Source organism: Schistocerca serialis, chromosome 7 (assembly GCF_023864345.2).
Source record: "Schistocerca serialis cubense isolate TAMUIC-IGC-003099 chromosome 7, iqSchSeri2.2, whole genome shotgun sequence".
NCBI lineage: Eukaryota > Metazoa > Arthropoda > Insecta > Orthoptera > Acrididae > Schistocerca > Schistocerca serialis.
In genome coordinates, this window is record NC_064644.1 from 624,218,333 (window position 1) to 624,238,682 (window position 20,350).

Here is a 20,350-nt window from a genome sequence, read left to right on the forward strand (position 1 = left end):
AGACCATCCGTATATTTCTTGGACCACCCGTTTCCATACTAGTGTTCTTCAAAATTGGACCAATTTCACATATTCATAAAAATTTTTCGTTTTAACCTCTGTTTTTTGGTATTATCGTAGAAACTAACCCACCTATCAATAGTCTCGTCCAGAAAAAAGATATGGAGAGAGAAATTTGGCATTCGATGAAACCAAAAGTGAATTTATTGAACCACCCATTTGTGTACTGCTCCTCATTAAATTTGGACCATTTCTCATCAATTTCAAATGTAGTTCTTCAGTAATTCTTATGTACAGTCTTTTAAACAGAGAACTATAGCAACCAATTGTCTTGTACATATGTAATATAGTAATAGAATAAAATACTAAAATTTTGTAAAATTTGAAAAATATTAAAGTTTTTCATATGTCGAGGGTTAAGAACTGAGACCTCGTATCTGACAGATGTCAGAGAAAGTTCTGACTCAAAAATACTTGCAAGTGGAAAAAATACATGTTATAACAAAATGATGCAAAAAATACAATGCACAACCTGTGAGTAATAAGTGATTATCTCTAAATAAAAAATCAAAACAATCAAAATTTTTATTAAAGGTTATTTTTTTAGCTCCCCTCCGAAATTTGTCTTGTCAGGTACATGGTATCCGTTCATAACCCTCAATATAATATAGTGATGCCCATTCAACTGATATGAAGGACACAGGAAGAGAGAGACACTCCTTGAAATTAAGTAGTGATTATTATATTTCGTAGTTACAGAATTTTACGTGAATGTATGAGATGAGATTGTAAAAGTAGGTATGTACACAAATTTCACATACGTCAACGTTTGACTGTCTTGTTGAGAGAAGAGACTGTGGAGCTGGTTCTTTGGAGGTAGGAATGAGGCCAAGACAAACTCTGAATCCTGCCATCCCCAGAGGAGCGGATCCATCTGGTGTCCTATCCACATTTGGCAAGGAGAGGAAGGCAAGGAGAGGAAGGCAAGGAGAGGAAGGCAAGGAGAGGAAGGCAAGGAGAGGAAGGCAAGGAGAGGAAGGCAAGGAGAGGAAGGCAAGGAGAGGAAGGCAAGGAGAGGAAGGCAAGGAGAGGAAGGCAAGGAGAGGAAGGCAAGGAGAGGAAGGCAAGGAGAGGAAGGCAAGGAGAGGAAGGCAAGGAGAGGAAGGCAAGGAGAGGAAGGCAAGGAGAGGAAGGCAAGGAGAGGAAGGCAAGGAGAGGAAGGCAAGGAGAGGAAGGCAAGGAGAGGAAGGCAAGGAGAGGAAGGCAAGGAGAGGAAGGCAAGGAGAGGAAGGCAAGGAGAGGAAGGCAAGGAGAGGAAGGCAAGGAGAGGAAGGCAAGGAGAGGAAGGCAAGGAGAGGAAGGCAAGGAGAGGAAGGCAAGGAGAGGAAGGCAAGGAGAGGAAGGCAAGGAGAGGAAGGCAAGGAGAGGAAGGCAAGGAGAGGAAGGCAAGGAGAGGAAGGCAAGGAGAGGAAGGCAAGGAGAGGAAGGCAAGGAGAGGAAGGCAAGGAGAGGAAGGCAAGGAGAGGAAGGCAAGGAGAGGAAGGCAAGGAGAGGAAGGCAAGGAGAGGAAGGCAAGGAGAGGAAGGCAAGGAGAGGAAGGCAAGGAGAGGAAGGCAAGGAGAGGAAGGCAAGGAGAGGAAGGCAAGGAGAGGAAGGCAAGGAGAGGAAGGCAAGGAGAGGAAGGCAAGGGAAAGTGTAAGTGAGACAGTGAGATGGAGAAGAAAAAAGAAGGGAACCAACCAAAGGAAGGAAGAAACGAGAAGAAGCGAAAAACCAAAATGACCGCAAATATAGGTCGTGGAACCGTGCGTCTCCGGACGCAGGCGCTAACTACCCCTTGAGGGGGAGGGACTCCTTTTAGTCGCCTCTTTCGACAGGCAGGCATCAGGAATACCTCGGGCCTATTCTAATCCCCGGACCCACATGTGGGGGGGGGGGGGGGGGGAGAGGGTAGATGGTGTAATGTAAGAGCATTCAGTGAAAGGTACGACATCCCCCCTCCCCCCACCTGAAAAGGTAAAGCCTAACACTGTCTTCATATTTGACTATGTGGCTGTCGAAAAGCAGGATCAAATTCGTAGATATTTCTGCTTTGGTCGTCATATGGGTGTTCACGTATTTTATCTCAGACGTATTCCAGGATCCCAGAACAGTTGGTGAGGGATAATGCCAACCTCATTATAGCCTTCAAACAAGACAATCTCAATTTAACATACATTTACCAGGCTCATGTTGGGACTGACATGTCATACAATGAATTTGTAAAGATATGTGCTGATTGTTGGAATCACTCACAATCCGGTTTTCTCGTTGTTGATAAAAGGCGGAAACTGAATGATGGTAGTTGTAGCCGGAACTTCCAGCAGTTTCTCCATATATAAATGTACAAAATAGCTGAGTGCGTCAGTAGATACTACACCATGGACAAATTCGCACGCTTGGCGGATGCTCAATCTGAGAGGTTAGGTGTGCATATAATGCTCACGTGTATACCGATATGAAATTTAAGAATCTTGAGGCAAGACTCGGTAAGCTTGCAAGGGAATTAAAGGACACTCATAAACTTCTTACACTTAACCAAAATTGGCTAGAGAATAGATTTAGCGCAATTGGAGAGAAGATAGAAGCTGAGGTGGTTGTTATTGAAGGAGGAGGTGTAGGGAAGAAGAAGAATGACAAAGCATATATAAAACCACGCGATATGCGCAGCTCTGATTAGTATGCTTCGAGATGTCGACAAAGCATAAAGTCATTCAGCCACGCAAAGCAGTTCCAGAGAAATTACGTTAGCTGAGGATGGGGCATATGGGTTGCGAGCGAACATTAAGAGAAACTTTTAAACCTGTTACCGAATCTATCAGTAAGATGGCTTCGCGTGATAATGATTCAATCGCAGAATTCACCAACCAGTATTGAGCGGGTAAGATAGAACATTTGGTGTCAGTGGGGAGAGACCGTACATGCTAGGCTCAAACTGTAAGTTTATATGATAGCACGACACGCATCGGGGATACAGAGTTTAAAAGAACACCTGGCTTAATGAATCTTATCTTCCTAAGGCCCTCAAAAACTTGAAATACTCTACCAATAATCGCAAAGTATATGGTGAAATACTGCAATTGACTGAGCTGTATAAAATTCCTGACAGAACACTGAGAAACCTGCAAAACTCTAAATACAGAGCCATTATACAACCTTTACTGAATGAGCATCCTAAAAGCATTGGTGAGGGTGTAGACTTTCAGCATAAAGGCGTGAGCAATCAACTCCCGAAGTATATATATTACGATGAGCCGGATGAACAAATAGACTTCGACTGTTGATGGCTTCGGCTGCTGCAGGCAGTACAGCTCATTCGAACGAGGTTTTTTCGATAATCTCTGAGCTTTGAGAGAGAGGTATTATTTAATAAGTATGGAGACGGTAGTTCGAGAATTGCACAAGCCACCACGCGAAACATATCCTCTGAGGCATGTTATGATTAAGCGGCTGGATGACTTGTGGCAGGCCAATCGTGTAGACATAAGTCAATATTCACTTGAGAATAATGGATTCAAATACATTTTAATGGTTATTGATACATATTCTAAATTTGCATGGGCATTACCTGTCAAAACTAAAACCGGTAGAGATGTTGCTGTAGTGTTTGAGCGTTTGCTGCAGACAGGATCAAATCGATGCCCAGACAATCTTGAAACCGATCATGGTGGTGAGTTTTACAATGAATATTTCAAGACTGTGATGGAGCGGTACGGGATACACGACTACTCGACGTTTACCCACCTGAAAGCTAGCTTCGTGGACAGTTTGAACAGAATGGTCAAAGCTCAAATGTGAATACCTTTTAATCTTCGCGGTTCTTACAAGTGGCTAGATATCATCCCACAAATAAATGCGCGGTATAATAGAACCAAACATAGTACAATAAAAATGAGACCGACCTATGTTCGCTATAATTCACTCATGGACAAAGTATATTTCCACATTAAATGCTGGACCCGCGCAAAAAGAGGTTCAATGTAGGCGACTTAGTACATATTTCAAAATACAAGACAGCGTTCGAGAAATCGTAGTTACCAAACTGGTGAGCGGAGATATTCACAGTATCCAAAGTGCACAGAACGAACCCTAGGACATATCTTAAAGGATGGCAAGGGTGAAGAAATGGCTGGATGCTTTTACACAGAAGAATTGCTGAAGAGTTCTGAAGCAGATGTATTTCTCATCGAACGCGTGATAAGACGTCGCGGGAATAGAGCGCTAGTTAAATGGTTAGTATTTCCATCATCAGAAAACAGTTAGATTGACGCTGACGAGTTAGTGTATAACAGGGAGCGTAGACCTCTGTCTCCTCGGTAGTGTACCATACATGATAGAACACCATAAGAGGTGGAGGTGGTATTTTTGAAAAATTGCCTTTTGAATTGCACATTCCGGGGTACAACTTCTGTGGGCCTGAGAAAGCTTCAGAAACGCCTGGCACGCGGTGGTAGCGGTATTAACCTACTAGACGAAGTCTGCCTTGAACACGACCTCGCATTCGCTGCAAATAAAGATCTCCCAGCACGCCACGTTGCCGACCGAATATTAGCCGATAGAGCTAAGCAAATAAGGCGAAGAAAAGATCTCCGAATAGGTCAGCGCGTTGATGCATTCGTAGTTGATAAAACTATGCATGGAAAAATTAAGTTCGACATGCAGGTGATGAGTTGCAAACGAAATATGAATGCAGCGCGAACAGCTGTTGGGGCGAAGAAGAACGAACCAGGCACTTTCAAAAACTGTATTCTCACTTCGATGTGTGCAGCTAAACGTGTGTTGAAGGGGGGGGGGGCGAAGGGAAAGCGAAGAAGAAGAAGAAGAAGACGACGACTGCAATTAAACCACCTAGAGTCCTACCACTACCAAACACATCAGGTGGAATTATTCCGTTCCTCGTTGCAGACCTTTGCAGCTCTGGCGGCGGTAGGTTCACTTACAGGTGGAGCTGCAGCTGTAGCCAAAACGTCAAAAACACACAGAATGCACAGGCGCATCTATAGGAAGCCAGAAGACATAATCTGGCCACGGAAGCAGCAGCTATCGGTAAGGGTCTCTACTTGAAACCATACAGAAAAGGACTAGGTATCTTCATAAATAAAAAAAGTTCGTTAGTTATCCTACCTGATCGAACGCTCACGAATAAAGGTATCATTAATATTGTTAAAGAGAAACTTCACATTCCTGGATTCCGTTGCGTCTTTATGCGGGATACATTACCGAAGACTATGTGGCGGACGAATGAGTGCGGAATTGTAAATTTAGATGTTGCGGGGGGTCCAGGGATCCATTGGGAGGCGTATGTTAAGAAAAGTATAAATACAGTACAATATTTCGATTCATTTGGGGATTTACAACCGCCTGAAGATTCACAACGCTACTTCACCAGCAAAAGTTGTGTTTTCTACAATTTACGGTGATGTCAGGACTAACACATACCTGTGCGGGCATCTCCGCATTATGTTTCTCATCACAGCCATGGCAAATTAGCCTTCGCCTGCATCAGCGAACTTCTGGAATGCGCGCTATATTTAGACAGAACGGTGAGAAGTCGAATGCGCGCTTTCTCCTCTCCTTGTCAGAGCCGGTGTGCGAACATCCACACATATGAAAGAGCCATAACTGAACGCACGCCCATCATTTGAGGTTTAGATGCAATGCCATACACTCTGACTTTAAAAGAGCGAGTATCAGCATTACGTGCAAATTACTTTCCTCCGATTTAAGTGCAGGGGACTGGAGTATTGCCCTGATTCGTCTGGAGGCGTATAACAGCATTCCAAATATCACGAAGATCATCTGGAAACTGACGGTTGGAAGGAGATTCTACAAATACAACTTGGTGCCTACGATATTGATGATTTAAACGAAGTCTTAAAACAGTAAGGAAAAGGTATTGACTGCGGGCAAACAATATCCTTAAATCAAATACGGGCAGAGAGTGCTACTATCGACTTTAGACCGAGATTCAATAGGTCCACTGCTAGGTTTTGCAAATGATCGTGTTTTGGTGTGGGACGCCAGTAAATTTTATGCATCGGATCAAGCTGTAGATGTACTACCAGTCAGCACAATCCACGTTGAGTGCAATATTGCCACAAACTCATACCTCAACGATAAGTTGATTCATCCCTACAGTCGGTACTGGGTACAAAATAGTTCAAGCCCCCACAAACTATATATCTTCGAGTAACAGTTAAAAACATTGGATTACCTAGAACTGCGTATTGTTGACTAGAGTAATCAGCTTCTTACCTTTCGAGGAGAAGAGATCATTGTACGCTTGCACAATTATTGAAAGTATCACAACACATGGTGCAGAGTTGTGGGAACTAACCCAGAGGCAGAAAGATCGCCTGCTGGCTGTCGAGATGGATTTCTGGAGACGGAGTTGTGGATACTCCAGACTTGACCATATTAGAAATGATACGATCAGAGAGGTTATGAATGTCAAAAGCACAATCCTAGACTACATAGAAAGGAAGCGCCTACTGTGGTATGGTCACTTACAGCGTATTCCAGACAAGATGGCAGAAACGGGTATGGTAATGGACTCCACATCAAAGAAGGCGGCGCGGTAGACCTGCGAGATGTAGGAAAGACGACGTCAACGAAGCAATGGGTGCGAGAGGTCTTAATGAAGGAGACTGGATACACCGTGAACGATGGAGATTGGGATGGGGCGGCAGCCGTAGAAACCTTTTTCATGACTGCAGCGCCCACAGACCGCTCGGCTACTCCCGAGCAGCGACGATTCCAATTTTATATAAAAGTTTCGTACTACTACTTTCGATCTCATGCTTGGGAAGCTGGAGCGTATGAATGAAATGTGAAACTACTTCCGAACATAAAGCTTTTTGCTTGTAGTAAGCCTGACAAGCATTTGATATTGGTACTTCGTGAATTATATTTTCTCGTGTTATAAAAATGACCATTTGTGCCAAAACTGTCGTTTATTTGGTGTTTGTTACAATAGCTAGAATATTAGACAGGCCTATTTTGTTTTATGTAGCAGACAGTGACAAAAACACGTAATCAGATTGAGAAACCACACAAGTATTTGGTACTGTTTGTATTAACGGCTTTTTCAGTATTAGACAAAGAATTTCTTTTTTCATGTAGCAAAACATTTGACGATCTTTGATGAAGTAAGATTCTTTCCCAGAAAGGAAACAAAGAGAAAAAAATGCTACGTTTAAGGACTGAAGAAATGTGTACTGTCTTGCTTGTCTCTTCTACTGGTTTCATGTATCCTATTTTTAATTTTATCTCACAAAAAAGCGAGTTATTAGCTATAGGCAATAAAGAATGCAAATCTTCTGAAGAGTTCTTGTTCTCCCGGTTACAAAATATCCCATCCAATATTGATTGCGATTTTTTTTTCTGATGCACATAGTCTCAGTTATAGTGGGAAAGATGATAATCTTCACGGGACCGACGTTTACGTTCAGTGATTTTGCTGTTTTCTCTTCGTTTATTGCTCTCACGTCAAGTGAAAACAAAATGGATTTCTGTGGTTGGGAGCTATCAAGTGAATTAAATTAAAATACATTGACATGAGTACGGAAGGCTAAAATATGTTGTTAGTTTCAGATTTTATTTTATTTCCACCTTTCTGACAGTCAAGCATCAATAGCCTTACAGAACAATCAAGTTATTTTTGTCGTTTTGCTAAGGAGATTTGGCTTTTATTAATCTTTTCCTCTGAGGCAGTCAATTTATTTGAAACGAACTGTTTTATTCCACACTACTGGCTGGTTTCAACTGTTTGCTGCATTTCAAAAGTGCATGTTTTCACCTTCTAGCACGTATGAAATTATGTTATAATGAAGAACCAAAGATGAAATAATACATTACTGGTACTCCAAGAAAATTTACATTCGAATCTGGACATACGAATGTGCACTTCAAGCCGAATTACGCGTTTTAGTGTGGTTCACGAAATTCCGATGCTCTTTGCGTATCCTCTGATTTCTTTCTTTTATGACAATGTAAGATCTTTTAATGTCTTACACCTACGAACATACGAGCTTCCAGAATCCTAGTAGCTGCGCAAGCGCGGTGGTGCCTGTTATCTGGCGCCTGTTATCTGGCGCCTGTTATCTGGCGCTGGCTACTGAGACAACCTATTTCTAACAGGTCGCGGGGAAATATTGCGAATGGTTATTTGAAAAGCGTTAGTTTCAAAGTAAATTTTCTTTTATGTAAGATGAAATATGTGCGAGAATTTACGATGAATTCCTTAAATCACAGAGCGTTTGACTCATTTAAAAATCAAGTCTGGTACGAACATTTAGAAAAATTTCGAGCTCAGAAGATCAGTCATGTCCTTGTTAAAAATTTTACTGGCACATTTGTGGGATGTGTCTAAGTGTAACGTGCGCAAAAAAGATCAACATGATATGTGAAAGCTTAGCTTCTCTTGCAGCTTATTAATCTTAGAGACCAAGATTATATGTGAAAACTCTTCTTGTAGTAACAATATGTATATTAATTTAAACCATTAACGTTTCCTATCTGTGTGCACGCACTACTTAACGGTGGTATTGCTATCATGTGTCCTATGCTCGAATATTCGATGTCATCGGCTGGCGAGATCACGTGACATGAGCTATGACTGGCTACAAAAGCGCATTGCAAGCTTTATTTCAATGCTTCAGAAAGTGACATGCGGAATTTAAGTTTACACTTTCGTAACACGAAAATATGCAGCATACACGTTTCCAATTTTTTTTTTTTACTGAATGTTGTTTTCTAAAGAGCCGAGAAGTACTACACTGATGTATAAAACCATAACCATTCAAGGGATTGATAAGTTTTACAGTTTCGAGGAAAAGTACCCTGTCACTTAACAAGGAAAAAGTGTATTTTCACCCGGGAGAAAGTGTAATTTTAACCGAGAAATCCGGGAATTTTTTTCTTGTCCTCTTATACACCCTGTATTTACTCCTGTCAGCTTAACGTCCGGGAATTCGGTTATAAATAGAACGTTATTCACAAGAGACCAATCTGTGCTTACGTAATGTGCTGTGTCAAATAATGCACTTTTTATACCAGGGCCGGCCAAACGCATCACAGTGTGCAGACGTGCGGAAGTGCTGCACATGTGCGACAGTGGCATCTGTTATTAGACATGTGTCCTAAATGAACGGAGGGGCTCCACTTCCCTGTTTATGTGGTACAAGCAAGAGCGCAACATTCCCAGTCTCGTTTACCCCTGGTAACCGTAACCTTAACAGAGAAGTACTGAGAAATGGCAAATACTGTGAAAAATTAAATGACGGGAGATCTATGTTCTCAGTCGTTTAAAAATGACTGGGAACTGCAATTCTTTTTGTAGCCGTTGGTGAAAACTCAGTGTATGCTGTGCCGCCGAATAATAAGCGGCTAGTGTAAGTTTTCAATTGAAAGACACTACAATACATATCACAAACACGAGTGTTAATTGTGCTTAAGAAAATGGATGGGACACATCAACTCTGTTATCATTTCTCATGAACAGTGATAAACGTGTTTGGATTTATTCCTTTCATAATTAAAAATTATTGTTTACTAACTGTGCATCATTGCCTCATTCTGCTCCATGTTACATTATTGTCAGGAGAGTTGGTCATTAAAGCGATTCTGCCAATGTATACTTACATTTAGATATTTTTTTTTTAATGCGTGAAGGGCTACGCTCAGCTGAAGTCGATAAAACATAACATTCATCTAATTGTCGGTTATTATGCAGATTTCAGACGTAACTGATGAAAGATATAGCAATAATGGTATTGAAATAACAGGTGATCATCGAGAGGTCTGCTGTTATTCTGTTCAGAGGTCAGTGAGACAAATTATGTGGGTGTAACTGAGGGCACCGAGAATTAGTTATAGGAAACCTTGCATTAGTTTAATGTTATTTTAAATCATGAATAAGGTTCTTGGGAGTCTAAGTACTCTCTTTCTTAAATACTAGATCAAAAGCATTACGCGTATTTACGTGCCGTCAGTCAAGGTGCCTTAATAAAAATCCACGGTTGTTAACTGTATTACTTGTGTTACTGAGTTAAACTGTTAAAATAAAAGTAGACGTCTCAATGAGTAGATTGTGACAGTATTTTAAATGTTTAATACGCTAAACATCTTCCCATGGTTGGCCTGCTAGCTGTGGAAAGAGCACTAGAATGCGCCGGTACAGAGTATCCCAGCAAGTGGATAAAGAGACATCTGTGCGTAGAAACATGCACCACATGAACGCTGACTGCTGCGGCGTGCACGCTGTGACCCGAAAGTTGCACATGTGCAGGAGCACCGCACGCGTGCAGAATTTATGGCCGGCCCTGTTTTATACCAATCAGTCCACGCATATCAACTGTCGTAGACAAATTTTTATTAATAACTTACTTAATAACAGAAGATCTTGTACGGTTTCACACTGCAAGAAGCCTCTTCTTTGACATGCACACTTACAGTAGAAATATTTGACGTAACATCTGAAACGCTGAGTTCTCGATAATTTGCAACTTGATGAATTAATTCTTAGCCTATTTCTTCGGAACTGTCATCAGAAACACCTCTCACCTCTAAAACGTGTCACCTCTTTAGCACACATTGCAACAAACTTCGTTGTTTTTTTATTACAACCTACATTCCTGAAGGAGATGTCAGTGTGGAATTTCATACAACTGTATTTCTTTAAATGAGTTGCTCGCGACTGGAAAAACAGAAACGTTGGTCAGCTTACGCGTGACATATGCTGTAGAATTTCTTTAGTTTACAACAAATATTTATTCCTTACTTCTCTTTTTGGACACTCCCGTTTCCTCTACGTTTACGCATTGGTTTCAGTTTTACTTGTTACTGCAAATACTTCCTCACTCTGCATGATTACAAATACACCACGAATGAGAATCCTGTGCTGGATGTAGTTGCGCAGGGATGAAGGTACGTTTAACGTTTTTGGAACTAACATTACGTATGACTTGGCCATGGCCTCTACGCTCGGCCACTGTTGACTGGTTCCGGCAGGCTGTCCAGGCAGTCTGTGCTCGATTACTCCGTCATGCAAAACTAGCTCGCCCGAACATCAACTGCTCTTCTACACAGTTTATTGACCGACCGACAAATTTCGTAACAGTCTACACAACGCACGTCCCGACCGACTTCATTTCAGCGCCGCCCTGCTCCTAGAGCTGGTTATGACGTTCTGTTCTACGCGATACCGCTTAGAAGGGAACCTCCCCATCGCACCCCCCTCAGATTTAGTTATAAGTTGGCACAGTGGATAGGCCTTGAAACACTGAACACAGATCACTCGAGAAACAGGAAGAAGTTGTATGGAACTATGAAAAAAATAAGCAAAATATACAAACTGACTAGTCCATCCGCAAAATAGGCAACATAAATGATAGTGTACGCTCAGGATCGTTGTGTTCCAGTTGTTAGCGTCTGCTGCTGCGGCACAAAAGGTTCTTGGTTCAAGTCTTCCCTTGAGGGAAAATTTTACTTTATTTTCACAAAGTTATGATCTGTCCGTTCGTTCATTGACGTTTCTGTTCACTGCAATAAGTTTAGTGTGCCCCTCCAATGGGAACCGAAAACATTTGATCGCAAGGTCATAGGTCAACCGATTCCTCCACAGGAAAACACGTCTGATATATTCTATGCGACACTGGTGACGGCATGTGCGTCACATGACAGGAATATGTTGTCGATCCACCTAACTTTTACACTTGGCGAATGGGTAAAAAGATTCTTCTACCTTGCCCGATTTAGGTTTTCTTGTGGATGTGATAATCACTCCCAAAAAAAGTGATGAAAACATAAGAGTTTGTCACAAACTGCAACAAATGAATGCAACAGTTTCACAGTCGCTAAGTTTTCCCTGTGCTCTGTCAAAACATATGTTTTTAACGTTTTCAAATTTTTCCGTGTGTAGACAGTCAAATCCTGCATATGTCCAAGCAAATCTGAACATGTCCTGGAATTTTGTAGATCGAAGTTGATTTTGTGTGAGTGCCTGAACTGAAAATAAAAAATTAAAATATTCACTCTAGCCAAGTCTTCAACCAAGGTCCTGTCGTTTCGCAGCTACTCACGCTAACCACGAGACCACGGCGCTCCTGAGCTCACACTATCCGTGATGCTGCCTATGTTACACATGGATTACTCAGTTTGTATATTATGCCTATTTTTTCCTAGTTCCACACAACTTCTTCCTGTTTTCTCCATTGATCTGTGTTCAGTTTTTCAAGGTCTATCCACTGAGCCAACTTAGAACTAAATCTGAGGGGGGTGCGATGGGGAGGTTCCCTTGTTAGTATTCCACAGGAAAAGAATTGGGATTTGGCTTGGCTGTTCGAACTAACAAAGCCAGAAAAAGCCGTGATAAAGCTGTAGGTAAAGAAATGGCTATTGCAATGGACCAAATGCACCTACGCTTTGTTACTTACGGAGCAGAGACCCGAAGATTTTCGGAATTATTTAAGAATGGATGAAAAATGCTTTTCGGAGCTCCTGAACGTCGTCAAACGATAGCCACATACGATTTCTAGCCACTGGCAGAATTTACGAGGACCTCAGATTCAGCGCAGTTAATCCACAGAATTATTATCTAAAAAGATTCTTGAAATCTGCAGGGTGATTCTTAGTTGCTTGAGGAAATATTCGTGATAAAGCAGAAGCGAAACGAAAATTATATTCATGTAAACTTTATGAATTTATGTTCGTATGTAGTAATAATATCCCCTGTAATTTCAAGAAACTCCTTTCAGATTCGGACGACTGCAAATGGCGGCGGCGCATATTATAAATTCACCAACATATTCATAAGAAGTGAAGCACTTAACAGTTGTTAGAAAAGAAAAGTACTTCACTTTGCTCTTCATAGCAGAACAGGCGACGATAGGTTGGATTTTTGTAACACTTCTAATAATGAACCAAGTGGATTTCATGAATGAAAGTCCGTGTACTGTCTATAATTCGGTTTTTAGTTCCTACTATCGATACGTATCTGAAACGAAATAAAAATCCAATCTGTCTCTATTTAACGTTATCTAACTTCATTTCCGGTGAGTATTGGAAATAAAACCGAGAAACAGACAGACGACTAACCATTATTCACAAAACTGTGTATGTTTTATTTTCTCTGTTTGCCACATGAAACTACTACAGATTTGTTAAAAATGAAAGAAGCACTTCATTGCTTACCCCTCTATTGCTATACTGCTCGCGCGGCACGTCCCACAGACATCTGAAGACTCGAAAACTTTCCAGAAACTCTGTCATAAAAATTTCGTCTGCCTCGCACACTACCGTGTTAGCCACATTCGGAGTGCGCTGAACCCCGCGCGTGGTGACTGAAAAGGAACTGTTGTGGGGCGGCTTGCACGACAGACTACACAATTTGTACGGTGAATGGGGCCGCGGGGAGGCGGGTGCGGCTGTCTGCTAGTCTTACCTAACAAACCAACCGCAAAGAAAAATCGGTCTTTCGACCAACAAGCCTACAGGCGTACAGTTGGTCGGTCGGTCAACAAGCTACACACGCACAATTTATCGGTCGGTCGGTGAACTGGGCATGTGTGGGATAGGGTCCTTTACTGACAGTGGGACACTGATAGTAACTGAATAAGAGAAAGAGCTCGAAAATCTAGATTTCGCAGTAGCAGATTCCGATGTCTCCTAACAGGCTTCTGACTTCAGTGTTGAAGGGTTTCAATACTATATCTTACCAGGTATGTAGTATACCGAAGCAACATTACGACAGATCACTGGCAACACACTATGGGGAGTTACTGGCAATGCTTGAGGAAAGTTCGGTTGGGTGGCTGACCACGGTTTCTCTCGGAGGTTTGCTTGTAACCTCAGAATCGTTCCTTCAAACTACTATGAAATTATCGAGTGGGGTAACGCAGTGGTTAGCACACTGGACTCACATTCGGCAGGTTGACAGTGCAAACCTGCGTCCGGCCATTTAGGTATAGGATTTCCGTGAATTCCCTAAATTGCGTACTGAAAATGTCGGGATGGTTCCTGTGAAAGGGGACGGCCGGCTTCCTAGTCCACCCTTCCATAGTCCGAGCTTGTGCTCGGTCTCTAATGTCCGCATCTCGTGGTCGTGCGGTAGCGTTCTCGCTTCTCACGCACGGGTTCCCGGGTTCGATTCCCGGCGGGGTCAGGGTTTTTCTCTGCCTCGTGATGACTGGGTGTTGTGTGATGTCCTTAGGTTAGTTAGGTTTAAGTAGTTCTAAGTTCTAGGGGACTGATGACCATAGATATTAAGTCCCATAGAGCTCAGAGCCATTTTTCGGTCTCTAATGGCCTCGCTGTCGACAGCACGTTAAACTCTAACCTACACCCCCCCCTACGAAATTGGAATTAATTTGGTCCAGATATAGGGAACCACAATTTGTCCACGAAATTGGTGTCACTAAGAACCTGTGCTCCGTACTTTGGGAACAATTGTCCACTTTTCAACCGGAAGTAATTAAAATTAGCACCAGAACGAAAAGATTTATCCAGCTGCGCTGGCTATCATCAAAGACCAGGCAAAGGAAACAGAGACAGCTCAGCGTCGGAAAGCAGGAAATACGAATATGTCATCGGTTTAGGGTCTAAATGAACAATATTTGAGTATACAAGGCTCCTGCACTTACACACTAATTTATCGGATGACAGAATGACCAAATTGATCGCAGCCTACACACGTCCGAACCGACTGTACTCGGCGATTATAGTGCCGCCCTGTTGTTTGTTTTATCTTCAGTTCACTGCGTTTTTGTTCTAAGAGATCCGGCCTGGTTTTTCATAAAAAATAATAACGGGGTTTGCATTGGCTGTTTTAAAGGTAAGAAGGGAAAAATGCAGAAAGAAAGCTGTGGGCGAAGAAGTGGCCAATCCAAGGGAAGAAATACACCCATGTTCAGGCTGGGAGCTTATAATTTTCCTGATTATTTTAGAAGGGTGAATAATGCATTTCGAAGCTGCTGGACATCATAAAACGTTTGTTAAAGGAAAAATAATGCAGTCCTGAGAGAGGTGCTAAACTTCGAGGAGAGACTGTTAGCTGTATTACGATTGCTCGCCACTGGCGGCAGACCTAAGATTCAGTACTCTCATACCGCTACAATTATTAACTAAAATTATTCGGGAAACGTACAACGAGATTTATAGCTGACAGAGGTAATAAATCATGATAAATTAAAATAAATAAAACAAAAGACGATCACGAAAACGTTACTAATTTACTTACGGATGTAGTACAAAAGATGACCTGCAAATTTCAGAATCTCATTTCATATTTGAACAAGAAGGACTACACATGAGGGCGGCGCGCATCATCTAGTAAATACATCTGCTACATCTACATCCGTACAGATACATAAGAAATAAAACATTTTGTGACTGTTAAAATTGTTGGGTTGGGTTGGGTTGTTTGGGGGAAGAGACCAAACAGCGAAGTCATCGGTCTCATCGGATTAGCGAAGGACGGGGAAGGAAGTCGGCCGTGCCCTTTCAAAGGAACCATCCCGGAATTTGCCTGGAGCGATTTAGTGAAATCACGGAAAACCTAAATCAGGATGGCCGGACGTGCGATTGAACCGTCGTCCTCCCGAATGCGAGTCCAGTGTGCTAACCCCTGCGCCAACTCGCTTGGCGTTAGAATTGTAATAAATAAATAAATAAAAATGAAAGATCCCACAGTTTGGACTACAGGGAAATTAAAATGTAAAAACAGAAATAAAGAAGATAGACAGGCTTAATCACGTGTTGCACATAGAGAAACCACTATGGATTCGTTAGAAAATGAAAAAAGTGCATCATTTCTTGCATCTCTATTGTTATACTCCTCGCACGATGTGTCGCGAAAACATATGCAGTCTTTGAATTTCACTAAAAACTTTGTCCTTAAAGTTTCGTCCGCCTCGGACGTCGAAATGTATATTACAACAGTATTTAATTCCGAGAGCTTTGTCAGAACAGGAGTTTTACTCATGCGATTGGCACGATCGTGCTACACACGACACAATTTCTTGGTTCGGTTGTCGACTGGTCGGACGCGCCCGACATTACGACAATAAAAGTTCGTCGGTCGGTCAGTCAAAACACCGACACACTGCCAATTTGTCAGACGGTCAGTTGGTGGGGCGCCACAAGAGGCGCTGTTATCGAGTCACGTGATCTGCCTGACGGCTGCAACGGATGACACGAACAGCTGAGGGTTATTCGTCTTACTTGATTAGAGAAGTAGAGATCGAAGTATTACGGCGTTGTTTTGTTGTTGAGAGGAGTTTTGTTGTTTTTGCTGCGGTTGTTTTGAGTTTTGTTGCTGTTGTCTTGAGTTTTGTTGTTACTGTTTTGAGTTTTGTTACTGCTGTTGTTTGGGGGAGAGTTTTTGTTGTTTGACAGGAAGGAGAGTTTTTATTGTTTGGAAGGGAGGAGAGTTGTTGCTGTTTGCGAGAGGAGGAGAGGTTTTGCTGTTTGCGTGCGAGAGGTGGAGAGTTTTGGCTATTTGCGTGCGAGAGGAGGAGAGTGTTTGGTGTTTGCGTGCAAGAGGAGGAGAGTTTTTGGTGTTTGCATGCGAAAGGAGGAGAGTTTTTGCTGTTTGCGTGCGAGAGGAGAGTTTTTGGTGTTTGTGTGCGAGAGGAGGAGAGTTTTCGGTGTTCGCGTGCGAGAGGAGGAGACTTTTTGGTGTTTGCGTGCGAGAGGAGGAGACTTTTTGGTGTTTGCGTGCGAGAGGAGAGTTTTTGGTGTTTGCGTGCGAGAGGAGAGTTTTTGGTGTTTGTGTGCGAGAGGAGGAGAGTTTTTGGTGTTTGCGTGCGAGAGGAGGAGACTTTTTGGTGTTTGCGTGCGAGAGGAGGAGAGTTTTTGGTGTTTGCGTGGGAGAGGAGAAGACTTTTTGGTGTTTGCGTGGGAGAGGAGAAGACTTTTTGGTGTTTGTGTGCGAGAGGAGGAGAGTTTTTGGTGTTTGCGTGCAAGAGGAGGAGAGTTTTTGGTGTTTGCGTGCAAGAGTAGGAGAGTTTTTGGTGTTTGCGTGCGAGAGTAGGAGAGTTTTTGGTGTTTGCGTGCGAGAGTAGGAGAGTTTTTGGTGTTTGCGTGCGAGAGGAGGAGAGTTTTTGGTGTTTGCGTGCGAGAGGAGGAGAGTTTTTGGTGTTTGCGTGCGAGAGGAGGAGAGTTTTTGGTGTTTGCGTGCGAGAGGAGGAGAGTTTTTGGTGTTTGCGTGCGAGAGGGGACGACTCTTTGGTGTTTGCGAGAGGGGACGACTTTTGCATCAAGTTAACAGCCATGGTAAGTGAACTCTGATATTTCTTGTAAATTGTATTTTGCAGGGACGTTAAGTTTTAAGAAAATGACAGTGTTCCTGTTTTAGTTGATGTTCTTGTAAACATGTTATGCAGGTAAAAATAAAAATGGCCGATATTAAGGTATCTTTCACTCATTGAACCGGCCCTCTGATACAACTTGTCTAATAGCTTGCTCATTGTGAATATTTTTTTTACAGTAAACATCAGACATATTACATTATTATATTGCCTGTTTCGACTCAATAGATGGTTGATTTTTGTCAGCAGTGGCTGCGATGTTATTTTTTTACATTACAGGTTTTCCTTCCATCATATGACTTCAGATTTCGTATCCATCCAACTCGAAAAGCTCTGGGTGAAGGGTGTTCGACCAATAACGGACGATTCTTTCCATTAATTTAGGAAGTTTTCTTGTTGGTATTTGGCAGTTGTTAGTGGTTGGTAGGTGTCGACATCAGTTTACCATTATTGGTTGGTCATATTTTTTGTACTATGTCTGGAGAGTTTTCGTTTGTTGTACTGTGGACTTCGTGTTAGATATGGTATGTGAAGGTTTACGTAATGGGTTTTTACGATTTCAATGTGTTTGTTTTCGTCACTATGGGCTTTCTTTTTTCTGCTATAATGACCAAGTGAAATGTGCGGTATCAGTTTTCAGAGATGTGTGTGAGTATCTGGTATCGAGGGTTTCGTTCAAGCAATACAGGTCAAGCGAAGTTACAATGCCACGGGTTTTGGTTTTGCGTATTTGGATTGTGCTTACTGTGCAGAACTTCGTGTGCTAAATTTTTTGGTTAATATTGGTCTGGAAAGGTGTTATTATTCTCTGTCAGAGAGAGAGAGAGAGAGAGAGAGAGAGAGAGAGAGAGAGAGAAGGGGGGGGGGGGCGGCAATACCACGCTTTACCTAGACGAAACACCAAAGTTACAGGGCCTCCGTGTAATACGAGATCTTCAATATTTTCTAGCTGTATTCGCGCAGACTAAAACAAAATGAATAGAATATTTTTCTAGCGTATGTAATGCAGTTCAATGTTTTAACGGTAAGCATTTGTAATAGTAGTCTGTTCTCGAGTTGTTACAGAAACGCGTACAAAAGTGGTCTCCAACTACACTAACTTCCTCACACTCTATCCTCCCCCACCGCTTTTCCTCCTATCAGAATTCTTAGTATGTTGCTCACGGCGCTCCCTTTTACCACTGCTTGAAAATTTGAGATTAAACGAATTATTTCCATTTTCGACCGGCTCTGTGGACTATTTAATCATAATTATTAAGTTATGTACTTGATGTAAGCACTTCCATTAAATTTACGAAGGTTTATAGAATTTCTTGGTGTTGTTCTGCAATACAATTGTTCAGTAATAATTAAATATTGCGATTAATAACACAGTGGTTGTGCAAGGAGTGTTAAAATTTGTTACGTAAAGGGTGCTTTAATCTGTCTGGTCGATATTTCTTCGTTCTCTCGGATGTTTTCTTTCTTCTTACGAGACGACTCTTCCTGTAGTTCTTCCCCTGATCTTCGTTTGGGGTCTCGTTTGCCTGTCTTCCAGTATTTTGATTTTTTAATTATCCTCTATAATTTGCAGTTTTTATGTCTTCCTAAATTTGTGTGACGCATTTAATGTTGCTCTTACTATTCCACAGCTTTTCTATTACTCCTGTACTAATTCTTTTCTGTGGTGTTCTCATAAGATGTCCAAAGAACGATACACGATACTTCCTGATGGTGTTAGTTATTAGTTCTGTTTTCTTGTGTATTGTTTACTTCGGAGTTACTATCCAATGATTTTATGTATGTCTATGTATATTCTCCGATGCCCATTTACTGAGATATTGTTGGTCTCCTAATTCTTCTTTCTGTCTTTGGTCCATTTCTGCTGTAGTAATTTTGAAGATTTTTCAGCTGCATATGTCATTTCTGGTCGTGTAACTGTTTAATAGTTTAATTTAGCATCTATAGACACGCTTTTTTGTTGTTTAGTAATGTATTTTTCTTTCTTCAATTGCTGTATTTTGCCATTTTTAGTTCTCATTTAGATTGTTACGATTTCACCTAAATATTCAAATTTATTAACAGTTTTGGGTAAAAGCTGCGTATTGGACCCCCCCCCCCCCCCATCCGTTTTTCAATATGGCACAGATGTAGATATTAGTCTTCGCTACTAGGTAATTTGTTACCTCGACCATACATTCTACTGTCACATTAGTTGGCTTTGCCACCTTGTAACATAAACTAGACAAAGGAATGTTCCACGAATCTTTGACGCCACGGCCACAAATTCAAGGGGGAGGGGAGATGTCCAATACGTAACTCAGTTTCGATTCCCTGTTATACTGTAATTTAATTTGCAAGTCGGATAAGACAACGTAATCTTGTTTTCCGAATGATATTTTAAGGTCAATTTCCTGTGCTGTTTCTTGTAGCGATTTAACTTGTATTATTTCCTGAGTATTGTTGGCTAGATGAGCAAGAGCATCAGCAAATCCCAAGAAGTTGAAACTTCATTTGTCGCACACACAATTCTTATTTTCTTTTGATTATCTTCTTACCATTCGCTCATTACATATTCCAGTGCACAGTTGAAGAGTAGTAGTGTTAGCCTGTCACTTTGTCTGAAGCCAGTTTTTATATGGAATGCTTCAGAAGTCGCCCCTGTGAACTACTTTCGATGTGGTGTTGGGTAGAGTAAGTACTGTTACCATCATTAAGCTGGTCCCTTTTCCAAACGTCATTCGTTAGTTGAGTGATCAGTTAATATAAACAATACATACAGTAGTGATACACAATACATTCATCTTTACATATTACATATTGCAATCGAGGGCCTTCAGCTTGGAATTCATTTAGTGCAAACAGGTATTTACTAGGAAAGCTAACCCCCTGTTTCACAAATTTTTAAAGTATGTGGCAGCTTGTTGAACCATACATACCTATTAAAATATGGACTATTCTTATATTTTTGTCCTCTGAATGATCTTGTTATCCCACTTCTAGTGTCGTAGTTGCGTGTATCACAT

At 41.7% G+C, this 20,350-nt stretch overlaps 1 protein-coding gene across 1 annotated transcript; it reads left to right on the plus strand.

The window, feature by feature from the left end:
* Positions 1-882: 882 nt before the first annotated feature.
* Positions 883-17,360, plus strand: LOC126413309 (octapeptide-repeat protein T2-like). The gene is made up of 2 exons (XM_050083209.1): positions 883-1,695; positions 17,352-17,360. The coding sequence occupies exons 1-2, from the start codon at positions 883-885 to the stop codon at positions 17,358-17,360; spliced, it is 822 nt and encodes a 273-aa protein (XP_049939166.1).
* Positions 17,361-20,350: the final 2,990 nt, after the last annotated feature.

Coding starts and splice junctions, on each gene's coding strand:
- LOC126413309 (XM_050083209.1), top strand. CDS start 883: ATGAGGCCAAGACAAACTCTGAATCCTGCCATCCCCAGAGGAGCGGAT.